General features: G+C 42.5%; 1 protein-coding gene across 2 annotated transcripts in view; it reads left to right on the top strand.

Annotated features, from left to right (window-relative positions):
- The window catches only part of TTN (titin), a 268,971-nt gene that overhangs the window by 219,414 nt on the left and 23,097 nt on the right, over nt 1-26,460 (top strand). For both annotated transcript variants that reach the window (XM_087861792.1, XM_087861790.1), the window contains 13 exons: nt 79-17,184; nt 17,756-18,052; nt 18,155-18,742; nt 18,834-19,136; nt 19,254-19,550; nt 20,907-21,194; nt 21,292-21,591; nt 21,853-22,155; nt 22,252-22,557; nt 22,675-24,441; nt 24,751-25,044; nt 25,735-26,022; nt 26,140-26,439. In XM_087861792.1, the coding sequence (XP_087717918.1) occupies nt 79-17,184; nt 17,756-18,052; nt 18,155-18,742; nt 18,834-19,136; nt 19,254-19,550; nt 20,907-21,194; nt 21,292-21,591; nt 21,853-22,155; nt 22,252-22,557; nt 22,675-24,441; nt 24,751-25,044; nt 25,735-26,022; nt 26,140-26,439 (22,437 nt within the window). The remainder of the gene's footprint in view (nt 1-78; nt 17,185-17,755; nt 18,053-18,154; nt 18,743-18,833; nt 19,137-19,253; nt 19,551-20,906; nt 21,195-21,291; nt 21,592-21,852; nt 22,156-22,251; nt 22,558-22,674; nt 24,442-24,750; nt 25,045-25,734; nt 26,023-26,139; nt 26,440-26,460) is intronic.

Below are 26,460 nucleotides of genomic sequence, written 5' to 3'. Positions count from 1 at the left end.
GGAGTGCCAATATTTCAGAGAAGTTATCCAAAAGCCAAACTCCTAACATACACTTTTGTGTCTTTCCTTCTGTTTCAGATCCCCCAGGCCCACCTTCAAATGCACGTGTCACTGATACTACCAAAAAGTCTGCTTCTTTAGCATGGGGCAAGCCTCATTATGATGGAGGACTTGAAATCACTGGCTATATCGTAGAGCATCAAAAAGTAGGAGAGGAGGCCTGGATAAAAGATACAACAGGAACTGGTGTCCGAATCACTCAATTTGTTGTCCCTGATCTTCAGACTAAAGAAAAATACAATTTTAGAATCAGAGCCATCAACGATGCAGGTATCGGGGAGCCAGCAATAATTACAGATGTTGAAATTGTAGAACGGGAAATGGCTCCTGATTTTGAACTAGATGCCGAGCTTCGAAGAACACTTGTTGTTAGAGCGGGACTCAGTATTAGAATATTCGTGCCCATTAAAGGTCGTCCTGCTCCTGAAGTGACATGGACCAAAGATGACATCAACCTTAAAAACCGAGCTAACATTGAAAACACGGAATCATTTACTCTTCTGATTATACCAGAATGTAACAGATATGACACTGGTAAATTTGTCATGACCATTGAAAACCCTGCTGGGAAGAAAAGTGGCTTTGTTAATGTCAGAGTCCTGGATACCCCAGGACCCGTCCTTAACCTGAGGCCTACAGACATCACAAAGGACAGCGTCACCCTGCACTGGGACCTCCCTCTGATAGATGGGGGCTCCCGTATAACAAACTACATTGTGGAGAAACGAGAAGCAACACGGAAATCTTATTCCACAGTCACCACGAAGTGCCATAAATGCACATATAAAGTTACTGGCCTGTCAGAAGGATGTGAATACTTCTTCAGAGTGATGGCAGAAAACGAATATGGAATTGGTGAGCCAGCAGAAACAACAGAACCTGTGAAGGCCTCAGAAGCACCGTCCCCACCAGACAGTCTGAACATTATGGACATAACTAGAAGCACAGTCAGCCTGGCATGGCCTAAACCAAAGCACGATGGTGGCAGTAAGATCACTGGCTATGTGATCGAAGCCCAAAGAAAAGGCTCTGACCAATGGACCCATGTCAGCACCGTGAAGGGGTTAGAATGTGTCGTGAAGAATCTAACCGAAGGGGAAGAATACACCTTCCAGGTGATGGCAGTGAACAGTGCAGGAAGAAGTGCCCCTAGAGAAAGCAGACCCGTCATTGTCAAGGAGCAGACCACGCTTCCAGAACTGGATCTTCGTGGCATTTATCAGAAACTAGTCATCGCCAGAGCTGGTGAGAACATCAAAGTGGAAATTCCAGTGCTTGGTCGGCCAAAGCCCACGGTTACGTGGAAAAAAGGAGACCAGATTCTTAAACAGACACAGAGAGTTAATTTTGAAAATACAGCCACTTCAACCATCTTAAATATCAACGAGTGTGTAAGAAGCGATAGCGGGCCCTATCCATTAACAGCAAGGAACATTGTAGGAGAGGTTGGTGATGTCATCACCATTCAAGTCCACGATATCCCAGGGCCACCTACTGGACCAATCAAATTCGATGAAGTTTCATCTGATTTTGTAACCTTCTCTTGGGACCCACCTGAGAACGATGGAGGTGTACCAATAAGCAACTATGTAGTAGAAATGCGACAGACAGACAGTACTACATGGGTTGAATTAGCAACCACTGTCATACGCACTATCTATAAAGCCACTCGCCTTACTACCGGAGTGGAGTATCAATTCCGGGTAAAAGCTCAAAATAGATATGGAGTGGGACCAGGCATCACATCTGCATCTATAGTTGCCAACTATCCATTTAAGGTTCCTGGGCCTCCTGGGACCCCTCAGGTGACTGCAGTTACCAAGGATTCAATGACAATTAGCTGGCATGAGCCTCTTACTGATGGTGGAAGCCCCATTTTAGGATACCACGTTGAAAGAAAAGAACGAAATGGTATTCTCTGGCAGACTGTGAGCAAAGCATTAGTACCAGGCAACATTTTCAAATCAAGTGGACTTACAGATGGTATTGCTTATGAATTCCGAGTGATTGCAGAAAACATGGCAGGGAAAAGCAAGCCGAGCAAGCCATCTGAACCTATGCTTGCTTTAGATCCCATTGACCCACCTGGGAAACCAATTCCTCTAAATATTACTAGACACACAGTGACACTTAAATGGGCTAAGCCTGAATACACTGGAGGCTTTAAAATTACCAGTTATATAGTTGAAAAGAGAGACCTTCCCAATGGGCGGTGGCTGAAGGCCAACTTTAGCAACATTCTGGAGAATGAATTTACGGTCAGCGGCCTAACAGAAGATGCTGCCTACGAATTCCGTGTGATTGCCAAAAATGCTGCTGGTGCTATTAGTCCACCATCTGAGCCATCAGATGCTATCACGTGCAGGGATGACGTTGAAGCACCAAGGATAATGGTGGATGTGAAATTTAAAGACACAGTAATACTAAAAGCAGGTGAAGCATTCAAGCTAGAAGCTGATGTTTCAGGTCGCCCACCACCAACAATGGAATGGACCAAAGATGGAAAGGAGCTTGAAGGCACAGCAAAGTTAGAAATAAGAATTGCAGATTTCTCTACTTACCTGATAAACAAGGATTCATCAAGAAGGGACAGTGGTGCCTATATCCTTACAGCAACGAATCCTGGTGGGTTTGCTAAACACATTTTCAATGTCAAAGTTCTTGATAGACCAGGCCCACCTGAAGGACCTTTAGCTGTATCTGAAGTGACATCAGAAAAATGTGTGTTGTCATGGTTGCCTCCACTGGATGATGGAGGTGCCAAAATTGATTACTATATAGTTCAGAAACGTGAAACCAGCAGATTGGCATGGACAAATGTAGCCTCAGAAGTCCAAGTGACAAAACTGAAGGTCACTAAACTTCTGAAAGGCAATGAATACATATTCCGCGTCATGGCTGTAAATAAATATGGAGTTGGAGAGCCACTGGAATCAGAGCCTGTGCTTGCAGTAAATCCTTATGGACCCCCCGATCCACCCAAAAACCCTGAAGTTACAGCTATTACTAAAGATTCGATGGTTGTCTGCTGGGGACATCCTGACTCTGATGGTGGAAGTGAAATCATCAATTATATTGTAGAACGGCGTGATAAAGCTGGGCAACGCTGGGTGAAATGCAACAAGAAAACTCTTACTGATCTAAGATATAAAGTGTCTGGACTGACAGAAGGACATGAATATGAGTTCAGGATTATGGCTGAAAATGCTGCTGGAATTAGTGCACCAAGTTCTACCAGTCCATTTTATAAAGCTTGTGATGCTGTGTTTAAGCCCGGCCCACCAGGTAACCCACGTGTTCTAGATTCGAGCAGATCATCCATTTCAATTGCTTGGAATAAGCCTATCTACGATGGCGGTTCAGAAATCACTGGGTATATTGTTGAGATTGCCCTGCCAGAGGAGGATGAATGGAAGATTGTCACTCCACCAGCTGGACTCAAGGCAACCTCTTACACCATCACCAACCTCGTAGAGAATCAGGAATATAAAATCCGCATCTATGCCATGAATTCTGAAGGAATGGGAGAACCTGCACTTGTTCCTGGAACTCCAAAGGCTGAAGAGAGGATGCTGCCTCCAGAGATTGAACTGGATGCTGACCTGCGTAAAGTTGTTACTATAAGAGCTTGCTGTACCCTGAGACTTTTTGTTCCAATCAAAGGAAGGCCTGCACCTGAGGTGAAGTGGACCCGGGAACATGGAGAATCCTTAGATAAAGCTAGCATTGAATCCACAAGCTCTTACACCTTGCTTATTGTTGGAAATGTAAACAGATTCGACAGTGGCAAATACATACTAACTATTGAAAACAGCTCAGGCAGCAAGTCTGCGTTTGTCAATGTTAGAGTACTAGACACACCAGGCCCTCCACAGGATCTCAAGGTAAAGGAGGTCACTAAGTCATCTGTCACATTGACATGGGAGCCTCCTCTCCTTGATGGAGGCTCGAAAATAAAGAACTATATTGTTGAAAAGAGGGAATCAACAAGAAAAGCATATTCAACTGTTGCAACAAACTGCCATAAGACGTCCTGGAAGGTAGACCAGCTTCAAGAAGGGTGTAGTTACTACTTCAGGGTTCTTGCTGAAAATGAATATGGCATTGGGTTGCCCGCTGAAACTGCAGAGTCTGTGAAAGCATCAGAACGACCCCTTCCTCCAGGAAAAATAACTTTAGTGGATGTCACCAGAAATAGTGTGTCACTCTCTTGGGAAAAACCAGAACATGATGGAGGCAGCCGAATTCTAGGCTACATTGTTGAGATGCAGAGCAAAGGTAGTGACAAATGGGCCACATGTGCCACAGTCAAAGTCACTGAAGCCACTATAACCGGATTAATTCAGGGTGAAGAATACTCTTTCCGTGTTTCGGCTCAGAATGAAAAGGGCATCAGTGATCCTAGACAACTGAGTGTTCCAGTAATTGCCAAAGATCTTGTCATTCCACCAGCCTTCAAACTCCTGTTCAATACTTTCACTGTACTGGCAGGTGAAGACCTAAAAGTTGATGTTCCATTCATTGGACGCCCTACACCTGCTGTAACCTGGCATAAAGATGACGTACCACTGAAGCAGACAACTAGAGTAAATGCAGAGAGCACAGAAAATAATTCACTATTGACAATAAAGGAAGCCTGCCGAGAAGATGTTGGACATTACACAGTTAAACTGACTAACTCGGCTGGTGAAGCTACTGAAACCCTTAACATTATTGTTCTTGACAAACCAGGGCCTCCAACTGGACCAGTTAAAATGGAGGAAGTGACAGCTGATAGTATTACTCTTTCCTGGGGCCCACCTAAGTATGATGGTGGGAGTTCTATCAATAATTACATTGTGGAAAAACGGGACACTTCCACAACCACCTGGCAAATTGTGTCAGCGACTGTTGCAAGGACAACAATAAAGGCTTGCAGATTAAAGACTGGATGTGAGTATCAGTTTAGGATTGCAGCTGAAAACAGATATGGAAAGAGCACTTACCTCAATTCGGAGCCTATCATAGCCCAGTATCCATTCAAAGTTCCTGGTCCTCCTGGCACACCATTTGTAATGCTCTCCTCCAAGGACAGCATGGAGGTACACTGGAATGAGCCAGTTAGTGATGGGGGTAGCAAAGTCATTGGCTATCATCTGGAACGCAAGGAAAGAAACAGTATCCTCTGGGTGAAGTTGAATAAAACACCCATTCCTCAAACCAAGTTTAAAACGACTGGCCTCGATGAAGGCATTGAATATGAATTTAGAGTCTCTGCAGAGAACATCGTGGGCATCGGCAAGCCAAGTAAGGTGTCAGAATGCTATATGGCTCGTGACCCATGTGATCCACCAGGGCGGCCAGAAGCAATTATTGTCACACGAAATTCCGTGACTCTCCAGTGGAAGAAACCTACTTATGATGGTGGAAGCAAGATCACCGGCTATATTGTAGAGAAGAAAGAATTGCCTGAGGGGCGCTGGATGAAAGCCAGTTTTACAAATGTCATTGACACTCAGTTTGAAGTAACTGGCCTAGTTGAAGATCATAGATATGAGTTCCGGGTAATAGCTCGAAATGCTGCAGGAGTGTTTAGTGAGCCTTCAGAAAGCACAGGAGCAATAACAGCAAGAGACGAGGTAGAGCCACCACGAATAAGTATGGATCCAAAATACAAAGACACAATTGTAGTTCATGCTGGTGAGTCGTTCAAGATTGATGCAGATGTTCATGGCAAACCAATACCGACCATTCAGTGGGTAAAAGGTGATCAGGAGCTTTCAAATACAGCTCGATTAGAAATAAAGAGCACTGACTTCGCCACGAGTCTCAGTGTAAAGGAAGCAATACGCAATGACAGTGGAAATTACATACTGAAGGCCAAAAATGTTGCAGGGGAGAGGTCAGTTACTGTAAATGTCAAAGTTCTTGATAGACCAGGACCACCTGAGGGACCTGTTCTAGTATCAGGAGTGACAGCAGAAAAATGCACACTAGCTTGGAAACCCCCACTACAGGATGGTGGGAGTGACATCATAAATTATATTGTGGAGAGGAGAGAAACCAGCCGCTTAGTTTGGACTCTGGTTGATGCCAACGTGCAAACTCTCAGCTGCAAGGTTACTAAGCTTCTCGAAGGCAATGAATATATTTTCCGTATAATGGCTGTAAACAAATATGGTGTTGGTGAACCACTAGAATCTGAGCCAGTGATTGCCAAGAATCCATTTGTAGTGCCAGACGCACCAAAGGCCCCAGAAATCACAACAGTGACCAAGGACTCAATGATCGTTGTATGGGAAAGACCAGAATCTGATGGTGGCAGTGAAATTCTTGGATATGTTCTTGAAAAACGCGATAAGGAGGGCGTTAGATGGACAAGATGCCACAAACGCCTGATTGGGGAATTGCGCTTGAGAGTAACTGGACTCCTAGAAAATCACAATTATGAATTCAGAGTCTCAGCCGAGAATGCTGCTGGACTTAGTGAACCAAGCCTGCCTTCTGGTTACCAAAAGGCTTGTGATCCTATTTATAAACCAGGACCTCCAAACAATCCCAAAGTCATAGATATTACCAGATCTTCTGTCTTCCTTTCTTGGAGCAAACCAATATATGATGGTGGCTGTGAAATTCAAGGCTACATTGTTGAAAAATGTGACGTGAGTGTTGGTGAATGGACCATGTGCACTCCACCAACTGGAATCAATAAAACAAATATAGAAGTAGAAAAGCTGTTGGAAAAGCATGAATACAATTTCCGTATCTGTGCTGTTAATAAAGCTGGAGTTGGAGAACATGCTGATGTCCCTGGACCTGTTATAGTTGAAGAAAAATTAGAAGCACCGGACATTGAACTTGACCTAGAACTAAGAAAAATTATAAATATAAGGGCAGGTGGCTCCTTAAGGCTCTTTGTCCCTATTAAAGGTCGTCCTACACCAGAAGTTAAATGGGGGAAGATGGATGGTGAAATCCGAGATGCAGCTATAATTGATGTCACTAGCAGTTTCACCTCTCTTGTTCTTGACAATGTCAACCGCTACGATAGTGGAAAATATACACTCACATTAGAAAACAGCAGTGGAACGAAGTCTGCCTTTGTTACTGTGAGAGTCCTGGACACACCAAGTCCGCCTGTTAACCTGAAAGTCACAGAAATCACAAAAGACTCAGTATCAATTACATGGGAACCTCCTCTGTTGGATGGGGGATCCAAAATAAAAAATTACATTGTTGAGAAACGTGAAGCCACAAGAAAATCATATGCTGCAGTGGTAACAAACTGCCATAAGAATTCTTGGAAGATTGAGCAACTCCAAGAAGGCTGCAGTTATTACTTTAGAGTCACAGCTGAGAACGAGTACGGTATTGGCCTTCCCGCCCACACTGCTGATCCTATTAAGGTTGCAGAAGTCCCACAACCTCCAGGAAAAATAACTGTGGATGATGTTACCAGAAACAGTGTTTCCTTGAGTTGGACAAAGCCTGAACATGATGGTGGCAGTAAAATCATTCAGTATATTGTGGAAATGCAAGCTAAACACAGCGAGAAATGGTCAGAATGTGCTCGAGTCAAGTCCCTTGAAGCAGTAATTACTAACCTAACTCAGGGAGAAGAGTATCTCTTTAGAGTTGTTGCTGTGAATGAAAAGGGAAGAAGTGATCCTAGGTCCCTTGCAGTTCCAATAGTTGCCAAAGATCTGGTCATTGAGCCAGATGTAAGACCTGCATTCAACAATTACAGTGTACAGGTCGGCCAAGATTTGAAAATAGAAGTGCCAATTTCTGGACGTCCTAAGCCAACCGTTACCTGGACTAAAGATGGTCTTCCACTGAAGCAGACCACAAGAGTCAATGTTACTGATTCACTTGACCTCACTGTACTCAGCATTAAAGAAACTCATAAGGATGATGGTGGACATTATGGAATCACAGTGACTAATGTTGTAGGTCAGAAAACAGCATCCATTGAAATTATAACTCTAGATAAACCTGATCCTCCAAAAGGACCTGTTAAATTTGATGAAGTCAGTGCTGAAAGTATTACTTTATCTTGGAATCCCCCATTATATACAGGGGGCTGCCAGATCACCAACTACATTGTTCAGAAAAGAGATACAACCACCACAGTATGGGATACTGTTTCTGCTACTGTTGCCAGAACCACGCTCAAAGTGACCAAACTGAAAACTGGTACAGAATACCAATTCAGAATATTCGCTGAAAACAGATACGGACAAAGCTTTGCCTTGGAGTCTGATCCAATTGTAGCTCAATATCCCTACAAAGAACCAGGCCCTCCAGGCACACCATTTGTCACAGCCATTTCCAAAGACTCCATGGTCGTTCAGTGGCATGAACCAATCAATAACGGTGGAAGCCCAGTCATAGGTTACCACCTTGAGAGAAAGGAAAGAAATAGTATTTTGTGGACAAAAGTCAACAAAACTATTATTCATGACACTCAGTTTAAAGCAGTCAATCTCGAAGAGGGCATTGAATATGAATTCAGAGTTTATGCTGAAAATATTGTTGGTGTAGGTAAAGCAAGCAAGAATTCCGAATGCTACGTAGCCAGAGATCCTTGTGACCCACCAGGAACCCCAGAAGCAATAATGGTTAAAAGAAATGAAATCACTTTACAGTGGACCAAACCTGCTTATGATGGTGGAAGTATGATTACAGGTTACATTGTAGAGAAACGTGATTTGCCTGAGGGTCGCTGGATGAAGGCCAGCTTCACAAATGTCATTGAAACTCAATTTACTGTGTCCGGTCTTACTGAAGATCAAAGATATGAGTTCAGAGTCATTGCAAAGAATGCAGCTGGTACAATAAGTAAACCCTCTGACAGTACTGGACCAATAACTGCCAGGGATGAGGTTGAACTTCCAAGAATTTCAATGGATCCAAAATTCAGAGACACAATTGTGGTAAATGCTGGAGAAACGTTCAGGCTTGAGGCTGATGTCCATGGAAAGCCCCTACCGACCATTGAGTGGTTACGAGGAGATAAGGAAATTGAAGAATCTGCCAGATGTGAAATAAAAAACACAGATTTCAAGGCTTTACTTATTGTAAAAGATGCCATTAGAATTGATGGTGGACAGTATATTTTAAGAGCTTCCAATGTTGCAGGTTCTAAGTCATTCCCAGTAAATGTAAAAGTATTGGACAGACCAGGACCTCCAGAAGGTCCAGTCCAGGTTACCGGAGTCACTTCTGAAAAATGCACTTTAACATGGTCTCCACCACTTCAAGATGGTGGCAGTGATATTTCTCACTATGTCGTTGAAAAGAGAGAAACAAGTCGACTTGCCTGGACTGTTGTTGCTTCAGAAGTTGTGACCAATTCTCTGAAAGTTACTAAACTCTTAGAAGGGAATGAATATGTTTTCCGCATAATGGCTGTCAACAAGTATGGAGTTGGAGAGCCTTTGGAATCTGCACCAGTACTAATGAAAAATCCATTTGTGCTTCCTGGACCACCAAAAAGCCTGGAAGTCACCAACATTGCCAAGGACTCCATGACTGTCTGTTGGAACCGTCCAGATAGTGATGGTGGAAGTGAGATTATCGGTTACATTGTGGAGAAAAGAGATAGAAGTGGCATTAGGTGGATAAAATGTAATAAACGCCGCATTACAGATTTGCGTCTAAGAGTAACAGGATTAACAGAAGATCATGAGTATGAATTCAGAGTCTCTGCAGAAAATGCTGCTGGGGTTGGAGAACCAAGTCCAGCTACAGTTTATTATAAAGCTTGTGATCCTGTATTCAAACCTGGACCACCCACCAATGCACACATTGTAGACACCACTAAAAATTCAATCACACTTGCCTGGGGTAAGCCCATCTATGATGGTGGCAGTGAGATCCTTGGATATGTAGTAGAAATCTGTAAAGCAGATGAAGAAGAATGGCAAATAGTTACTCCACAGACTGGCCTGAGAGCCACTCGATTTGAAATTTCAAAACTCACTGAGCACCAAGAGTATAAAATACGAGTCTCTGCCCTCAATAAAGTTGGCTTAGGTGAGGCTACATCAGTTCCTGGTACTGTGAAACCAGAAGATAAACTTGAAGCACCTGAACTTGATCTTGACTCTGAATTAAGGAAAGGAATAGTTGTAAGAGCTGGTGGATCTGCCAGAATTCACATTCCATTCAAAGGTCGCCCAACACCTGAGATCACCTGGTCTCGAGAGGAAGGTGAATTCACAGATAAGGTCCAAATTGAAAAGGGGGTAAACTATACCCAACTATCAATAGATAACTGTGATAGAAATGACGCTGGAAAATACATTCTCAAGCTGGAAAACAGCAGCGGGTCTAAATCTGCTTTCGTAACTGTGAAAGTTCTTGACACCCCAGGACCGCCACAAAATTTGGCAGTCAAAGAAGTGAAAAAAGATTCTGTCCTGCTGGTATGGGAACCACCTATCATTGATGGGGGTTCAAAGGTGAAGAACTATGTTATTGACAAACGTGAGTCAACCAGAAAAGCATATGCTAACGTGAGTAGCAAATGCAGCAAAACCAGCTTTAAAGTTGAGAATCTTACAGAAGGAGCCATTTATTACTTTAGAGTTATGGCGGAAAATGAATTTGGAGTTGGTGTTCCAGTGGAAACCGCTGATGCTGTGAAAGCCGCTGAACCTCCTTCCCCACCAGGAAAAGTGACACTCACTGATGTGTCCCAGACCAGTGCATCACTGATGTGGGAGAAACCTGAACATGACGGTGGCAGCAGAGTCTTGGGTTATGTTGTTGAAATGCAGCCCAAAGGAACAGAAAAATGGAGTGTTGTGGCCGAATCCAAAGTCTGCAATGCAGTGGTTACTGGTTTGAGTTCTGGACAAGAATATCAGTTCCGTGTCAAGGCTTACAATGAGAAAGGAAAAAGCGATCCAAGAGTGCTTGGTGTTCCTGTCATAGCCAAGGACTTGACCATACAGCCTAGTTTTAAGTTACCATTTAACACATATACTGTCCAAGCTGGAGAAGATCTTAAAATTGAAATTCCAGTAATTGGCCGACCAAGACCTAACATTTCATGGGTCAAAGATGGTGAGCCTCTTAAACAGACAACAAGAGTAAATGTCGATGAAACAGCTACTTCAACGATTCTGCACATTAAAGAAAGTAACAAAGATGACTTTGGAAAATACACTATAACAGCAACAAATAGTGCAGGTACGGCAACAGAAAATCTCACCATCATTGTTTTGGAAAAGCCTGGACCTCCAATTGGACCAGTTCGGTTTGACGAAGTTAGTGCAGACTTTGTGGTCATCTCTTGGGAACCTCCTGCCTATACTGGCGGCTGCCAGATAAGCAACTACATTGTAGAGAAGCGAGATACAACTACCACCACTTGGCACATGGTCTCAGCAACAGTTGCGAGAACAACAATTAAAGTAACCAAACTGAAAACAGGCACTGAGTACCAGTTTAGAATTTTTGCAGAAAACAGGTATGGAAAGAGTGCCCCTCTGGATTCCAAACCAGTTATTGTACAATATCCATTTAAAGAACCTGGACCACCTGGAACTCCTTTTGTGACATCCATTTCAAAAGATCAGATGATTGTGCAGTGGCATGAGCCAGTTCATGATGGAGGAAGCAAAATTATTGGCTACCATCTTGAACAGAAAGAAAAGAACAGCATTTTATGGGTCAAATTGAATAAGACTCCCATTCAAGACACCAAATTCAAAACAACTGGGCTCGATGAAGGCCTTGAGTATGAGTTCAAAGTTTCTGCTGAAAATATTGTTGGCATTGGCAAGCCTAGCAAAGTATCAGAATGCTTTGTTGCTCGTGATCCATGTGACCCACCTGGTCGCCCTGAAGCCATTGTCATCACAAGAAACAATGTTACACTGAAATGGAAGAAACCTGCCTACGATGGTGGTAGCAAGATAACAGGTTATATTGTAGAAAAGAAAGATCTACCTGATGGACGCTGGATGAAAGCCAGCTTTACCAATGTATTAGAAACTGAATTTACAGTGAGTGGACTTGTGGAAGACCAAAGATATGAATTTAGAGTAATTGCAAGAAATGCAGCTGGCAACTTAAGTGAACCATCTGAAAGCACTGGTGCCATTACTGCCAGAGATGAAATTGATGCACCAAACGCCTCCCTGGATCCAAAATATAAAGACGTAATCGTTGTTCGTGCAGGAGAGACTTTTGTCCTTGAAGCTGATATCCGCGGCAAGCCTATACCTGATATTGTTTGGTCAAAAGATGGAAAAGAGCTTGAAGAGACGACTGCTAGGATGGAAATTAAATCTACTATTCAGAAAACCACTCTTGTTGTCAAAGACTGTATACGTACTGATGGAGGACAGTATATTCTGAAACTCAGCAACGTTGGCGGTACAAAGTCCATACCAATCACTGTAAAGGTACTTGACAGGCCAGGGCCCCCTGAAGGACCTCTGAAAGTTTCTGGAGTTACTGCTGAGAAATGTTACCTGGCATGGAACCCACCTTTACAGGACGGTGGTGCTAATATTTCACATTACATCATTGAAAAGAGAGAAACAAGTAGACTCTCCTGGACCCAGGTTTCAACTGAGGTACAGGCCCTTAACTACAAAGTCACTAAACTTCTTCCTGGTAATGAGTACATTTTCCGTGTCATGGCTGTGAATAAATATGGAATTGGAGAGCCCTTGGAATCTGAGCCTGTTATAGCCTGTAATCCGTATAAGCCACCAGGTCCTCCTTCACCCCCTGAAGCCTCAGCAATCACCAAAGATTCTATGGTAGTAACATGGGCACGCCCAGTGGATGATGGAGGTGCCGAAATTGAGGGCTACATTCTTGAAAAACGAGATAAGGAAGGCATTAGATGGACCAAGTGCAACAAGAAAACTCTAACAGATCTCCGATTCAGAGTAACTGGCCTTACCGAAGGTCATTCCTATGAGTTCAGAGTCGCTGCTGAAAATGCAGCTGGTGTGGGTGAACCCAGCGAGCCATCTGTTTTCTATCGTGCATGTGATACCTTATATCCACCAGGTCCACCAAGTAATCCAAAAGTGACAGACACTTCCAGATCTTCTGTCTCCCTGGCATGGAGTAAGCCAATTTATGATGGTGGTGCACCTGTTAAGGGCTATATGGTGGAGGTCAAAGAAGCTGCTGCTGATGAATGGACAACCTGCACTCCACCGACAGGATTACAAGGAAAGCAGTTCACAGTGACCAAGCTAAAAGAAAATACTGAGTATAACTTCCGTATTTGTGCCATCAATTCTGAAGGTGTAGGTGAACCTGCAACTATACCTGGCTCAGTTGTTGCTAAAGAGAGGCTAGAGCCGCCAGAAATAGAACTTGATGCTGATCTCAGAAAGGTGGTCATTCTGCGGGCAAGTGCTACTTTACGCTTATTTGTCACAATCAAAGGTCGACCAGAACCTGAAGTTAAATGGGAAAAGGCCGAAGGCACTCTCACAGAGAGGGCCCAGATCGAGGTGACCAGCTCCTACACAATGTTGGTAATTGATAACGTTACCAGATTTGATAGCGGTCGGTATAATCTGACACTAGAAAATAACAGCGGCTCCAAAACAGCTTTTGTTAACGTCAGAGTTCTTGACTCGCCAAGCGCCCCTGTGAATTTAAATGTAAGAGAAATAAAGAAAGATTCGGTGACATTGTCTTGGGAGCCACCACTTATTGATGGCGGAGCTAAGATTACAAACTACATTGTTGAAAAACGAGAAACTACAAGAAAAGCATACGCTACTGTTACAAACAATTGCACGAAGAATACTTTTAAAATTGAAAATCTACAGGAGGGATGTTCTTACTACTTCCGAGTCTTGGCTTCCAATGAATACGGGATTGGTTTGCCAGCTGAAACGACTGAACCCGTTAAAGCTTCTGAACCACCCCTCCCACCCGGAAGAGTGACTCTTGTTGATGTGACCCGTAACACAGCTACAATCAAGTGGGAGAAGCCAGAAAGTGATGGTGGCAGCAAAATTACTGGTTATGTAGTTGAAATGCAGACTAAAGGGAGTGAAAAATGGAGCACTTGCACACAAGTTAAGACTCTAGAAGCGACTATATCTGGCCTAACTGCGGGAGAAGAGTATACCTTCAGGGTAGCTGCAGTCAATGAAAAGGGAAGGAGTGATCCGAGACAACTTGGAGTGCCAGTAGTTGCAAGGGATATTGAAATAAAGCCCTCCGTCGAGCTTCCTTTCAATACTTTCAATGTAAAGGCTAGGGACCAACTTAAGATTGATGTTCCATTTAAAGGAAGACCTCAAGCTACTGTAAGCTGGAAAAAGGATGGTCAGATTCTTAAAGAAACCACAAGGGTCAATGTTTCTTCTTCAAAGACTGTAACATCACTATCTATTAAGGAAGCTTCCAGGGAAGATGTTGGAACTTACGAATTATGTGTTTCGAACAGTGCTGGATCCATAACAGTTCCTATAACTGTAATTGTCCTCGACAAACCAGGGCCTCCAGGACCTGTTCTTATTGATGAAGTTAGCTGTGACAATGTAACAATTTCCTGGAGTCCTCCAGAATATGACGGTGGCTGCCAAATTAGCAATTACATCGTCGAAAAGAGAGAAACCACTTCTACCACATGGCATGTAGTTTCACAGGCAGTTGCGAGAACATCCATTAAAATAGTTCGTCTGACAACAGGAAGTGAGTATCAGTTCCGTGTTTGTGCAGAAAACCGCTATGGCAAGAGCTCCTACAGTGAATCTAAACCTGTTGTTGCAGAGTATCCATTCAGCCCTCCAGGTCCTCCCGGCACTCCTAAAGTTGTTCATGCCACAAAATCTACCATGATTGTAAGCTGGCAAGTGCCAGTTAATGATGGAGGAAGTCGAGTAATTGGCTATCACCTTGAATATAAAGAGAGAAGCAGCATTCTTTGGTCAAAAGCAAATAAAATCCTCATCGCTGATACACAAATGAAAGTCTCCGGCCTCGATGAAGGACTGATGTATGAGTATCGTGTATATGCTGAGAACATTGCTGGAATTGGTAAATGCAGTAAATCTTGTGAACCAGTCCCTGCAAGAGATCCCTGTGATCCTCCTGGACAACCTGAAGTCACAAATATCACAAGAAAATCAGTGTCGCTTAAATGGTCTAAACCACATTACGACGGTGGAGCTAAGATCACAGGATACATTATCGAACGTAGAGAACTACCAGATGGCCGATGGCTGAAGTGCAATTTTACTAACGTACAAGAAACATACTTTGAAGTAACTGAACTTACTGAAGATCAGCGTTATGAATTCCGGGTTTTTGCAAAGAATGCAGCTGACTCAGTTAGTGAACCATCTGAATCCACTGGGCCTATTACAGTTAAAGACGATGTTGAGGCTCCAAGAATTATGATGGATGTCAAGTTCCGAGATGTTATTGTTGTCAAAGCTGGAGAGGTCCTTAAGATAAATGCAGACATCGCAGGGCGACCTCTGCCGGTAATTTCCTGGGCCAAGGATGGGGTAGAAATTGAAGAAAGAGCAAGAACAGAAATTGTCTCGACAGACTATAATACTTCGTTAACAGTGAAAGACTGTATTCGACGAGACACTGGCCAGTATGTACTAACACTAAAGAATGTTGCAGGAACTCGGTCTATGGCAGTTAACTGCAAGGTACTTGATAAGCCTGGCCCACCAGCAGGACCACTTGAAATAAATGGCCTCACAGCTGAGAAATGCTCACTTTCCTGGGGACCGCCCCAAGAAAATGGTGGTGCAGATATCGACTATTACATTGTAGAAAAACGTGAAACAAGCCACCTCGCATGGACAATATGTGAAGGAGAATTAAGGACAACATCCTGTAAAGTAACCAAGTTACTCAAAGGCAACGAATACATCTTTAGAGTAACAGGTGTTAATAAATACGGTGTTGGTGAGCCCCTAGAGAGTGTGGCAGTAAAGGCACTAGACCCATTTACAGTTCCAAGTCCACCCACATCTCTGGAAATTACATCTGTGACCAAAGAGTCCATGACCCTTTGCTGGTCAAGACCGGAGAGTGATGGAGGCAGTGAAATCTCTGGATATATAATTGAAAGGCGAGAGAAAAACAGCCTACGATGGGTGCGTGTAAACAAAAAACCAGTTTATGACCTGAGAGTGAAATCAACCGGACTTCGGGAAGGATGTGAATATGAGTACCGAGTTTATGCAGAAAATGCTGCTGGCCTGAGCCTTCCAAGTGAAACCTCTCCCTTAATTCGGGCAGAAGATCCAGTATTCTTGCCATCTCCTCCATCCAAACCCAAAATTGTGGACTCAGGCAAGACAAATATAACTATTAGCTGGGTTAAGCCCTTGTTTGATGGCGGGGCCCCAGTAACTGGATACACTGTAGAATATAAGAAATCTGATGAAACTGAGTGGGAGACTGCCATTCAGAACTTAAGAGGCACAGAATATACCACAGGCGGACTAACAACAGGAGCCGAGTATGTGTTCAGAGTAAGATCTATCAATAAGGTTGGTGCTAGTGATCCCAGTGATAGCTCCGATCCCCAAGTAGCAAAAGAAAGAGAAGAAGAACCTGTATTTGATCTTGACAGTGAAATGAAGAAGACCTTGATTGTCAAGGCCGGTGCCTCATTTACCATGACCGTACCTTTCCGGGGAAGACCAGCACCCAGTGTCTTGTGGAGTAAGCCAGACAGTGACCTCCGCACTAGAGCTTATATTGATTCCACAGACTCTCGTACGTCACTTACTATTGAAAATGCCAACAGAAATGATTCCGGAAAATACACAGTAACAATTCAGAATACTGTGAATGCTGCTTCACTGACCTTAGTTGTCAAAGTTTTAGATTCTCCTGGTCCTCCAACCAATATCACTGTACATGACATAACCAAAGAGTCTGCAGTGTTATCCTGGGATGTTCCTGAAAACGATGGTGGAGCACCAGTGAAGAATTACCACATAGAAAAACGTGAGGCCAGTAAGAAAGCATGGGTCTCTGTGACCAACAACTGTAACCGCCTCTCCTACAAAATCACCAACTTACAAGAAGGGGCAATTTACTACTTCCGAGTCTCTGGAGAGAATGAGTTTGGTGTTGGTGTACCAGCTGAGACAAAGGAGGGAGTAAAAATAACAGGTATGTTTTAAGAACAAAGAACATCTATATATCCATAGTAATTTTCCTCGAGTACTATGAATCATTCTAATTCGTCTCACTTAATTTTAAAGGCTTTTGGTTCACACCTCAAATAATTCATACAATAGCACAACATGAAATCTCTGCAGAGAAAGTTCTTTGTTGATTAAACAAATGCGGAAATTTCCATAGCTGGCATTAGATCATGTATGTTGAATTTAAATATAACTGAATTTGACTGCACGTATATATAGCATGTGTGTGCAGAAGTTTCTTTTAAGATTGTTCATCTTATTCCTCACTTTTATACCCATGATAAATTTGAGATAAATTTTACCATTTAATGTAGTCACTTGACACTTAATTTGAATTTGGATGCTACGACATACCATGACATGTACTGCCAAAGCTTGGGGAAATTCACTTGGCTTAGAAGCCAAATTAGTTAAAAAGTAAGAGAGACTCAAAGGAAGTATGTGGCCTTCCTAAAGTTTTCTTTGATAATGCAGAAAGAACACATTGGGGGAAAATGTTGTAATAATCCCTTTCTTCTGATGTTTTACTTTCTCAGAAAAACCAAGCCCACCCGAAAAACTTGGAGTAACAGGTGTATCCAGAGATAGTGTTTCCCTGACCTGGTTGAAGCCAGAACACGATGGTGGAAGCAGAATTGTACATTATGTCGTTGAAGCATTAGAAAAGGGGCAGAAAAATTGGGTTAGATGTGCAGTGGTAAAGTCAACCCACCACATTGTTTCTGGTCTGAGGGAGAATTCTGAATACTTTTTCCGGGTGTTTGCTGAAAATCAAGCTGGTCTGAGCGACCCAAGAGAGCTCCTGCTTCCTGTTCTTATTAAAGAACAACTAGGTATGTCTAATTTTATGTAGAAGCAAAATTTGAGATGGTTTCTATTGATATAATTTTTAGGGACTCTTTTTCACCTTCATCTGCCATACTCTTATTTTTCAGAACCACCTGAAATTGATATGAAGAATTTCCCAAGTCATACTGTGTATGTGAGAGCTGGTTCAAACCTTAAAGTTGACATTCCAATTTCTGGAAAACCACTGCCCAAAGTGACCTTATCAAGAGACGGTGTCCCCCTGAAGGCAACCATGAGATTTAATACTGAAGTTACTGCTGAGAACCTGACCATCAATCTCAAAGAAAGCGTTACCACTGATGCTGGAATATACGAGATCACTGCTGCCAACTCCAGTGGAACAACCAAAGCTTTCATTAACATCATTGTACTGGACAGGCCTGGTCCCCCAACTGGCCCTGTTGTTATTAGCGATATAACAGAAGAAAGTGTGACTCTCAAATGGGAGCCGCCGAAGTATGATGGCGGAAGTCAAGTTACTAACTACATTGTACTCAAGAGAGAGACGAGTACTGCAGTGTGGACTGAAGTATCTACAACAGTTGCAAGAACCACGATTAAAATCATGAAACTGACCACAGGAGAAGAATACCAGTTCCGCATCAAGGCAGAAAACCGCTTTGGCATCAGTGATCACATAGATTCAGCGTGTGTGGTTGTCAAACTACCATACAGTAAGTTGCAAAAGTTTTAAGATCCCAGGTTTTCATTTACATAAATGTTTTAAGTGTCTGTGTTAACCTAAGGGATTTCTCTCTTTTGTAGCAACACCTGGACCACCATCTACACCATGGGTCACTAATGTTACTCGAGAAAGCATCACCATGGGCTGGCATGAACCAGTGTCCAATGGAGGCAGTCCAGTTATAGGCTATCACCTGGAAATGAAAGACAGAAACAGTATTTTATGGCAAAAAGCCAACAAATTGGTCATCCGTACAACTCACTTCAAAGTCACCACAATCAGTGCTGGACTTATTTATGAATTCAGGGTATACGCAGAAAATGCTGCTGGTATTGGAAAACCCAGCCATCCTTCTGAACCAGTCCTAGCCATTGATGCCTGTGGTATGTATTTTTCATGAGGAAGAGGATTCTGGCTACTTAAAAATGCAAATCTTATTTCTGCAAAGCAAAATAATGTTGACACAAGTTCCACTGATCTGCATTCTCTTATTACCACAGAGCCTCCAAGAAATGTCCGTATCACTGATATTTCAAAGAACTCTGTCAACCTCTCATGGCAACAACCAGCTTTCGATGGAGGAAGCAAGATTACAGGCTACATTGTTGAGAGACGAGACCTTCCGGATGGCAGATGGACCAAGGCCAGCTTCACCAATGTTATTGAGACTCAATTCATCGTCTCTGGCTTGACTCAGAATTCCCAGTATGAATTCCGTGTCTTTGCTAGGAATGCCATTGGTTCAGTCAGCAATCCATCCGAGGTTGTAGGCCCCATTACATGCATTGATTCTTATGGTAAGCATTTTTAGAGCTTCGAATCCCAATAGCAATTTAACCCAGTATTTTTCCATACTTTTTCTGGTCCTAATCTATGGAATATCGTTTGCTAAGCACCTTAATTAGATATTTAGAAGAAAGTATGTGAACTAACTGGGCGTCTCAGGAGAATTCCTTAATCTCTCCACATTTTAATACTCCAAAATGTGAGATTTGGACTACAGGATATCTCAAGTCCCTTCCAAATTCAGCCCTTCGGAATTCTTTGATTGTATGAGTTGGTGCTTTCCCTTTTCTATTTTAAACTATCAGAGTCAATAGTTAAAACCATGGTTGAATGCCCAGAGACTATTCCTCTTAAATAAGTAAAAGACTAAACAGAGGCATTAATGATGATTGTATCAGCAGCAGATAACATTTACTGGGTATTTTCCATGAATTCTCTCCCTTAATTCTAACAACCCTAACATGAGTCCATTTTACAGAACAGAAACTGAGGTTTAGAGTGCTTATGTAACTTCCCTAACATGGACCAGCTCATTAGTGTAGAGTGGGAATTCAAAGAGCCTTCAGAACTCTCTCTACATTGCTGTCATTCCAAAATACTCATACTTGTCCATTCTGGAAAATCAGGAACACATTCAACTCAACAATGGCTTCAAAATTAAAATTTCATGAGGGTTAGGTACTCTGTGACACTTTCTCTAAAAGTTCCCCTTGTTCAAGGAGTCTCTCTGGTATCTGGGAAAAGTATCCACTCCCGTCCTCATGCTCGGAATCCCAGGGCTGCTCTTTATGAATCAGGCTTTTGGGACACTATTGTGAGACTGTGAAGCAAGTCAAATTTAGTTCTGTTTCTCAAAAGTTCTAAGCAGCCTGGCAGAAAATCTGTCCAGTGAAATATATAAAGAATTCAGACTTTAAGAGTCAGACGTGAATGGCCCACAGTTGGATGTCAGTGAACTGGGAAGGGAAAATAGCAAAAATAGGGGAGTCAGAGGAAAAGAAAGGAGAAACCTAGAATGAGAGAAAATGTAATCCGCAGCTTATTCAGGGATGTTCTCACTACCGTATCCCACTTTGTCCCTGGAATTAAACACCTGATAGACTTTAAAATACATTTCAAAGGCGGTGAAGTCCTGTGTGATTAGTGCAGCATCACTGGAGGACAGAGCTTCCTCACAACCTCTCTTCCCCATCTGGATAGAAGCGCAGCTTCTAAAATTTAAATGTTTAAAATAATAGGTAAATCAAATTAGAACTACTACATACATATAATTACTTAATAAAAGCCAATGACCTTACTTTGAAGTTGCAATTATTTTTTTCCATCCTTGTGATCTTTTAAATATTTCTCATCTGTCTTTCCTACAGGTGGACCCGTAATTGATTTGCCTCTAGAATATACAGAAGTTGTCAAATACAGAGCAGGCACATCTGTGAAGCTCAGAGCTGGCATTTCTGGCAAACCCGAGCCTACGATTGAGTGGTATAAAGATGATAAAGAGTTACAAACCAACGCACTGGTATGTGTCGAAAATACCACCGACCTTGCGTCTATACTCATCAAAGATGCAAGTCGCCTTAATAGTGGAAGCTATGAACTAAAACTAAGGAATGCCATGGGTTCAGCCTCAGCCACCATCAGAGTACAGATCCTGGGTAGGTGCTGAGTATAGGCCAACGTCATATTTTCTTTGCCTAAAACTTAGCAATTTTAAAAAAGTACTGACCTATTGTTTTCTTCTTTCATTCACAGACAAACCAGGACCTCCAGGTGGTCCCATTGAATTTAAGACGGTCACTGCTGAAAAAATAACCCTTCTCTGGCGCCCTCCCGCGGATGATGGTGGTGCAAAAATCACTCACTACATCGTGGAAAAACGTGAGACAAGCCGTGTTGTATGGTCTATTGTGTCTGAAAATTTGGAAGAATGCATCATAACCACCACCAAAATTATCAAAGGAAATGAATACATCTTCCGGGTTCGAGCCGTGAACAAATACGGAATTGGTGATCCGCTGGAATCCGATCCAGTGGTAGCAAAGAATGCCTTTGGTGAGACATGGGTTCATTAGGAAACTGAAATCAAATGCTTGAAGTTTTTCAAATGAACTACTGTGCTAGCTTGTATGTTTTCTTAGAATGATTTTTTTAGAATGTTTCTTTTGTCTCACATCTCCCCTCACTGTCATCTTTGTCACAGGGAAAGGGTAGTCAGTGAAACTAATATTCTTGCATAGGATTTGAAGATTGAAAGGTAGAATTTATCAATGATGTCGATCCTTCAAACTCATTTTCCTTTTCCTTTCCAAATAGTTACTCCTGGGCCTCCAGGCGTACCGGAGGTGACCAAGATTACCAAGAATTCAATGACTGTTGTCTGGAGCAGGCCAGTTGTCGATGGTGGTAGTGAAGTAAGCGGCTATTTCCTTGAGAAAAGAGACAAGAAGAGTCTAGGATGGTTTAAGGTCTCAAAGAAGACTATCCGTGACACCAGAGAGAAAGTGACTGGACTAACAGAAAACAGTGACTACCAATACCGAGTCTGCGCTGTAAATGCTGCTGGTCAGGGTCCATTCTCTGAACCATCTGACTTCTACAAAGCTGCTGATCCCATTGGTAAGCGCTCATAAATGCAGCATCTTCACCCGTGTCTTTCATGTCCCTAAATTATACCTGATCGTGTAATCACTGTATTCTGAATGGTCATTCCAGACCCTCCAGGCCCACCAGCTAAGATAAGAATCGCAGATTCAACCAAATCCTCCATCACTCTTGGCTGGAGTAAACCCGTCTATGACGGAGGCAGTCCTGTTACTGGATATGTTGTCGCCATGAGGCAAGGAGAGGAAGAGGAATGGACTGTTGTCTCTACCAAGGGAGAGGTCAGAACTACAGAATATGTGGTATCCAACCTGACACCCGGAATCAACTACTACTTCCGGGTATCTGCTGTAAACTGTGCCGGACAAGGAGAACCTATAGAAATGACTGAAGCTGTACAAGCTAAAGATATACTTGGTATGTACCTACTGGAAGGGTTGTGTTTTATTTATTTATTTTTATGACAGTGCTTCTAGGAAATCATTCATTTTCTTGCTTTTAAATTCAAAATATCTGTCCATTTTATGTCTACAGAGGAACCAGAGATCGACCTAGATGTGGCTCTCAGAACCTCTGTTATAGCTAAAGCTGGTGAAGATGTACAAGTGTTGATTCCCTTCAAAGGCAGACCTCCACCTACTGTCATATGGAGAAAAGATGAGAAGAATCTCAGCAGTGATGCCAGATATAACATTCAAAACACCGATTCATCTTCATTACTCACAATTCCTCAAGTCACTCGCAATGACACAGGAAAATATATTCTCACAATAGAAAATGGCGTTGGTCAACCAAAGTCTTCAACTGTGAGTGTTAAAGTGCTTGATACGCCAGCCGCCTGCCAGAAACTACAGGTGAAACATGTTTCTCAAGGCACAGTCACTTTGTTCTGGGATCCTCCTCTCATTGATGGAGGATCTCCCATAATTAATTATGTCATTGAAAAGAGAGATGCCACCAAGAGAACATGGTCTTCAGTATCACACAAATGTACTAGTACATCCTTTAAGATAACAGATTTGTCAGAGAAAACTCCATTCTTCTTCAGAGTTCTTGCAGAAAATGAGATTGGAATTGGGGAACCCTGTGAAACTACAGAGCCAGTGAAGGCTGCTGAAGTCCCAGCTCCCATACGTGATCTGTCAGTGAAAGACTCAACAAAAACATCTGTTACCCTGAGCTGGACCAAGCCTGATTTTGATGGTGGTAGCGTCATCACAGAATACGTTGTGGAAAGGAAAGGTAAAGGTGAACAAACATGGTCACGTGCTGGTGTAAGTAAGACCTGTGAAATTGAAGTTAGCCAACTTAAGGAACAGTCAGTCCTGGAATTCAGAGTGTTTGCCAAAAATGACAAAGGACTGAGTGATGCTGTCACTATTGGGCCAATTACAGTGAAAGAACTTGTGATTACACCTGAAGTTGACCTGTCAGATATCCCTGGGGCACAAGTCGCTGTGAGAATTGGGCATAATGTGCACCTCGAATTACCTTATAAAGGAAAACCCAAACCATCTATCAGTTGGCTGAAAGATGGTTTGCCATTGAAAGAAACCGAGTATGTTCGTTTCAGTAAAACCGAAAACAAAATTACTTTGAGTATTAAGAATGTCAAGAAGGAGAACGGAGGGAAATACACCCTTATTCTTGATAATGCAGTTTGCAGAAACTCATATCCCATTACAATCATCACACTTGGCCCACCGTCAAAGCCCAAAGGGCCCATTCGATTTGATGAAATCAAGGCTGACAGTGTCATCATGTCATGGGACGCGCCCGAAGATGATGGAGGAGGAGAAATTACATGTTACAGCATTGAGAAGCGGGAAGCTTCACAAGCTAATTGGAAGATGGTGTGTTCAAGTGTTGCCAGGACAACTTTCAAAGTTCCTAATCTAGTCAAAGATGCTGAGTACCAGTTTAGGGTTAGGGCGGAAAACAGATACGGAGTCAGCCAGCCACTTGTCTCAAACATTATTGTGGCAAAACACCAGTTCAGGATTCCTGGCCCCCCAGGAAAGCCAGTTGTATACAATGTGACTTCCGATGGCATGTCACTAACTTGGGATGCTCCAGTTTATGACGGTGGTTCAGAAGTTACTGGATTCCATGTTGAAAAGAAAGAAAGAAATAGCATCCTCTGGCAAAGAGTTAACACATCGCCAATATCTGGTAGAGAATACAGAGCTACCGGACTAATGGAAGGCCTAGATTACCAGTTCCGTGTATATGCTGAAAATTCTGCTGGCCTAAGCGCGCCCAGTGACCCAAGCAAATTTACTTTAGCTGTTTCTCCAGTAGGTAAGTAACTGAGTATTAATCGAATCTATTTAGTTCAGCAACTGAATCTCCTACTAACAAGTAAATCAAACCCTGCTTTTCTTCCACATATCACCTTCTCACCTATCTTCTGTCCACTGGAGAGCTGGTCAAGTAAAGCAAGGGGGAGGATTTTAAGTCAGTCTAATAAAGTAATTTCAAGTTCTTCTTAAAAGCTTAGCTATTGACAAAAATTGAAATTAAAATGAGCATTTTTTTCTTCCATTGTGAATGAATTAATTTCAGAAATGGATTACAGAAATGATAGTTAATATCCACATAATTTTTTAGACCCACCTGGCACTCCTGACTACATTGATGTCACCCGGGAAACCATCACACTTAAATGGAACCCACCACTGCGTGATGGAGGCAGTAAGATCGTGGCCTACAGCATTGAGAAACGGCAAGGGAGCGATCGTTGGGTCAGATGCAACTTTACCGATGTCAGTGAATGTCAGTACACAGTCACGGGACTTAGTCCCGGGGACCGATATGAGTTCAGAATAATTGCAAGAAATGCCGTCGGTACTATAAGTCCACCCTCACAGTCTTCTGGCGTTATCATGACAAGAGACGAAAACGGTAAGCATTTACAACTGATCTCCAAATATGCTTAAAAGCAATCACATTTTTTAAAGATACTTTTGGCCCCTGGTCTGTAAAAGGGGAACAAGAACATCATTTCATACAGATTATGGGTTGTTATGTGGATGAATTAGATTTTCTACCTTTCACATAAAAAGAAAAAAAAAAGCTAATTGGCATCAATTTTTTTTTACCATGACTATTGTTTCACTGTTCCCATATAAATAGCATGCAAATGGAAATGAGTTTTTAGTTTTGTAATTGCAGTCATTTATAATAAAGAAAAACACTCTCAAGAATAACTGCCCAGCTTTACTGAAGTTACTAAAATACATACACCCAGTGGTGCCGTCATCACCTTGCCTGAGTGCAGCTGATGACCTCTTACAGGAACTTGTTTGACTATACAGCAGCATTAGGAAGTAAATGATCTGTAAGTGTTTTCTTCTTACAAATGGCAATGCAAGATTAATAACATGACAGACATAAAAGGGGGATAACCTAATAGCATGCAGATGTTCAGCCGCATAATCTAAATTCTCAATTATCGATCCTGCTTTCACAATAGCCTTTGGTAACACAGGATAAACATTACCCTTCCAGGCTTTAGGATATGGTGCTAATGAAAAACATGCTTATGTTTTTAGTTAGCCAAACTAATGCATATTATTTCTATTTCTTTTACAGTTCCACCAACTGTTGAGTTTGGCCCTGAGTACTTTGATGGTCTCATTATTAAGTCTGGAGAGAGCCTTAGAATTAAAGCTTTGGTGCAGGGACGGCCAGTACCTCGAGTAACTTGGTTCAGAGATGGAGTAGAAATTGAAAAGAAGATGAATATGGAAATAACTGATGTCCTAGGATCCACCAGCCTTTTCGTTAGAGATGCTACCCGGGACCATCGTGGTGTATATAGCGTGGAAGCCAAAAATGCATCTGGCTCCGCAAAAGCAGAAATCACAGTGAAAGTACAAGGTACTTCTGCAATAACTTCTTAATCTTACAATTTACAGGACTTGGGTTAGAGACATGCCTGATTGCATTCTAAGGGGCAAGGGAAAATAAACGAACTCTGCAACCCTTTTCTTATAGATACACCAGGAAAAGTAGTTGGGCCAATAAGATTCACCAATATTACTGGCGAGAAGATGACCCTGTGGTGGGATGCTCCTCTCAATGATGGCTGTGCTCCCGTCACTCACTACATCGTTGAAAAACGGGAAACCAGCAGACTTGCTTGGGCACTGATTGAGGATAACTGCCAAGCCCACAGCTATACTGCTACTAAACTAATAAATGGCAATGAATACCAGTTCCGTGTTTCTGCAGTTAACAAGTTTGGTGTCGGGAGGCCACTTGACTCTGACCCAGTGGTTGCTCAAATACAATACAGTAAGTATCTGTTTTTCCCGA

This window comes from Ursus americanus, chromosome 1 (assembly GCF_024610735.1).
Source record: "Ursus americanus isolate L20-20 chromosome 1, mUrsAme1.1.p, whole genome shotgun sequence".
Lineage (NCBI taxonomy): Eukaryota > Metazoa > Chordata > Mammalia > Carnivora > Ursidae > Ursus > Ursus americanus.
The sequence above is the reverse complement of the archived record's forward strand: the minus strand, read 5'-3'. Positions and strand labels throughout refer to the sequence as shown.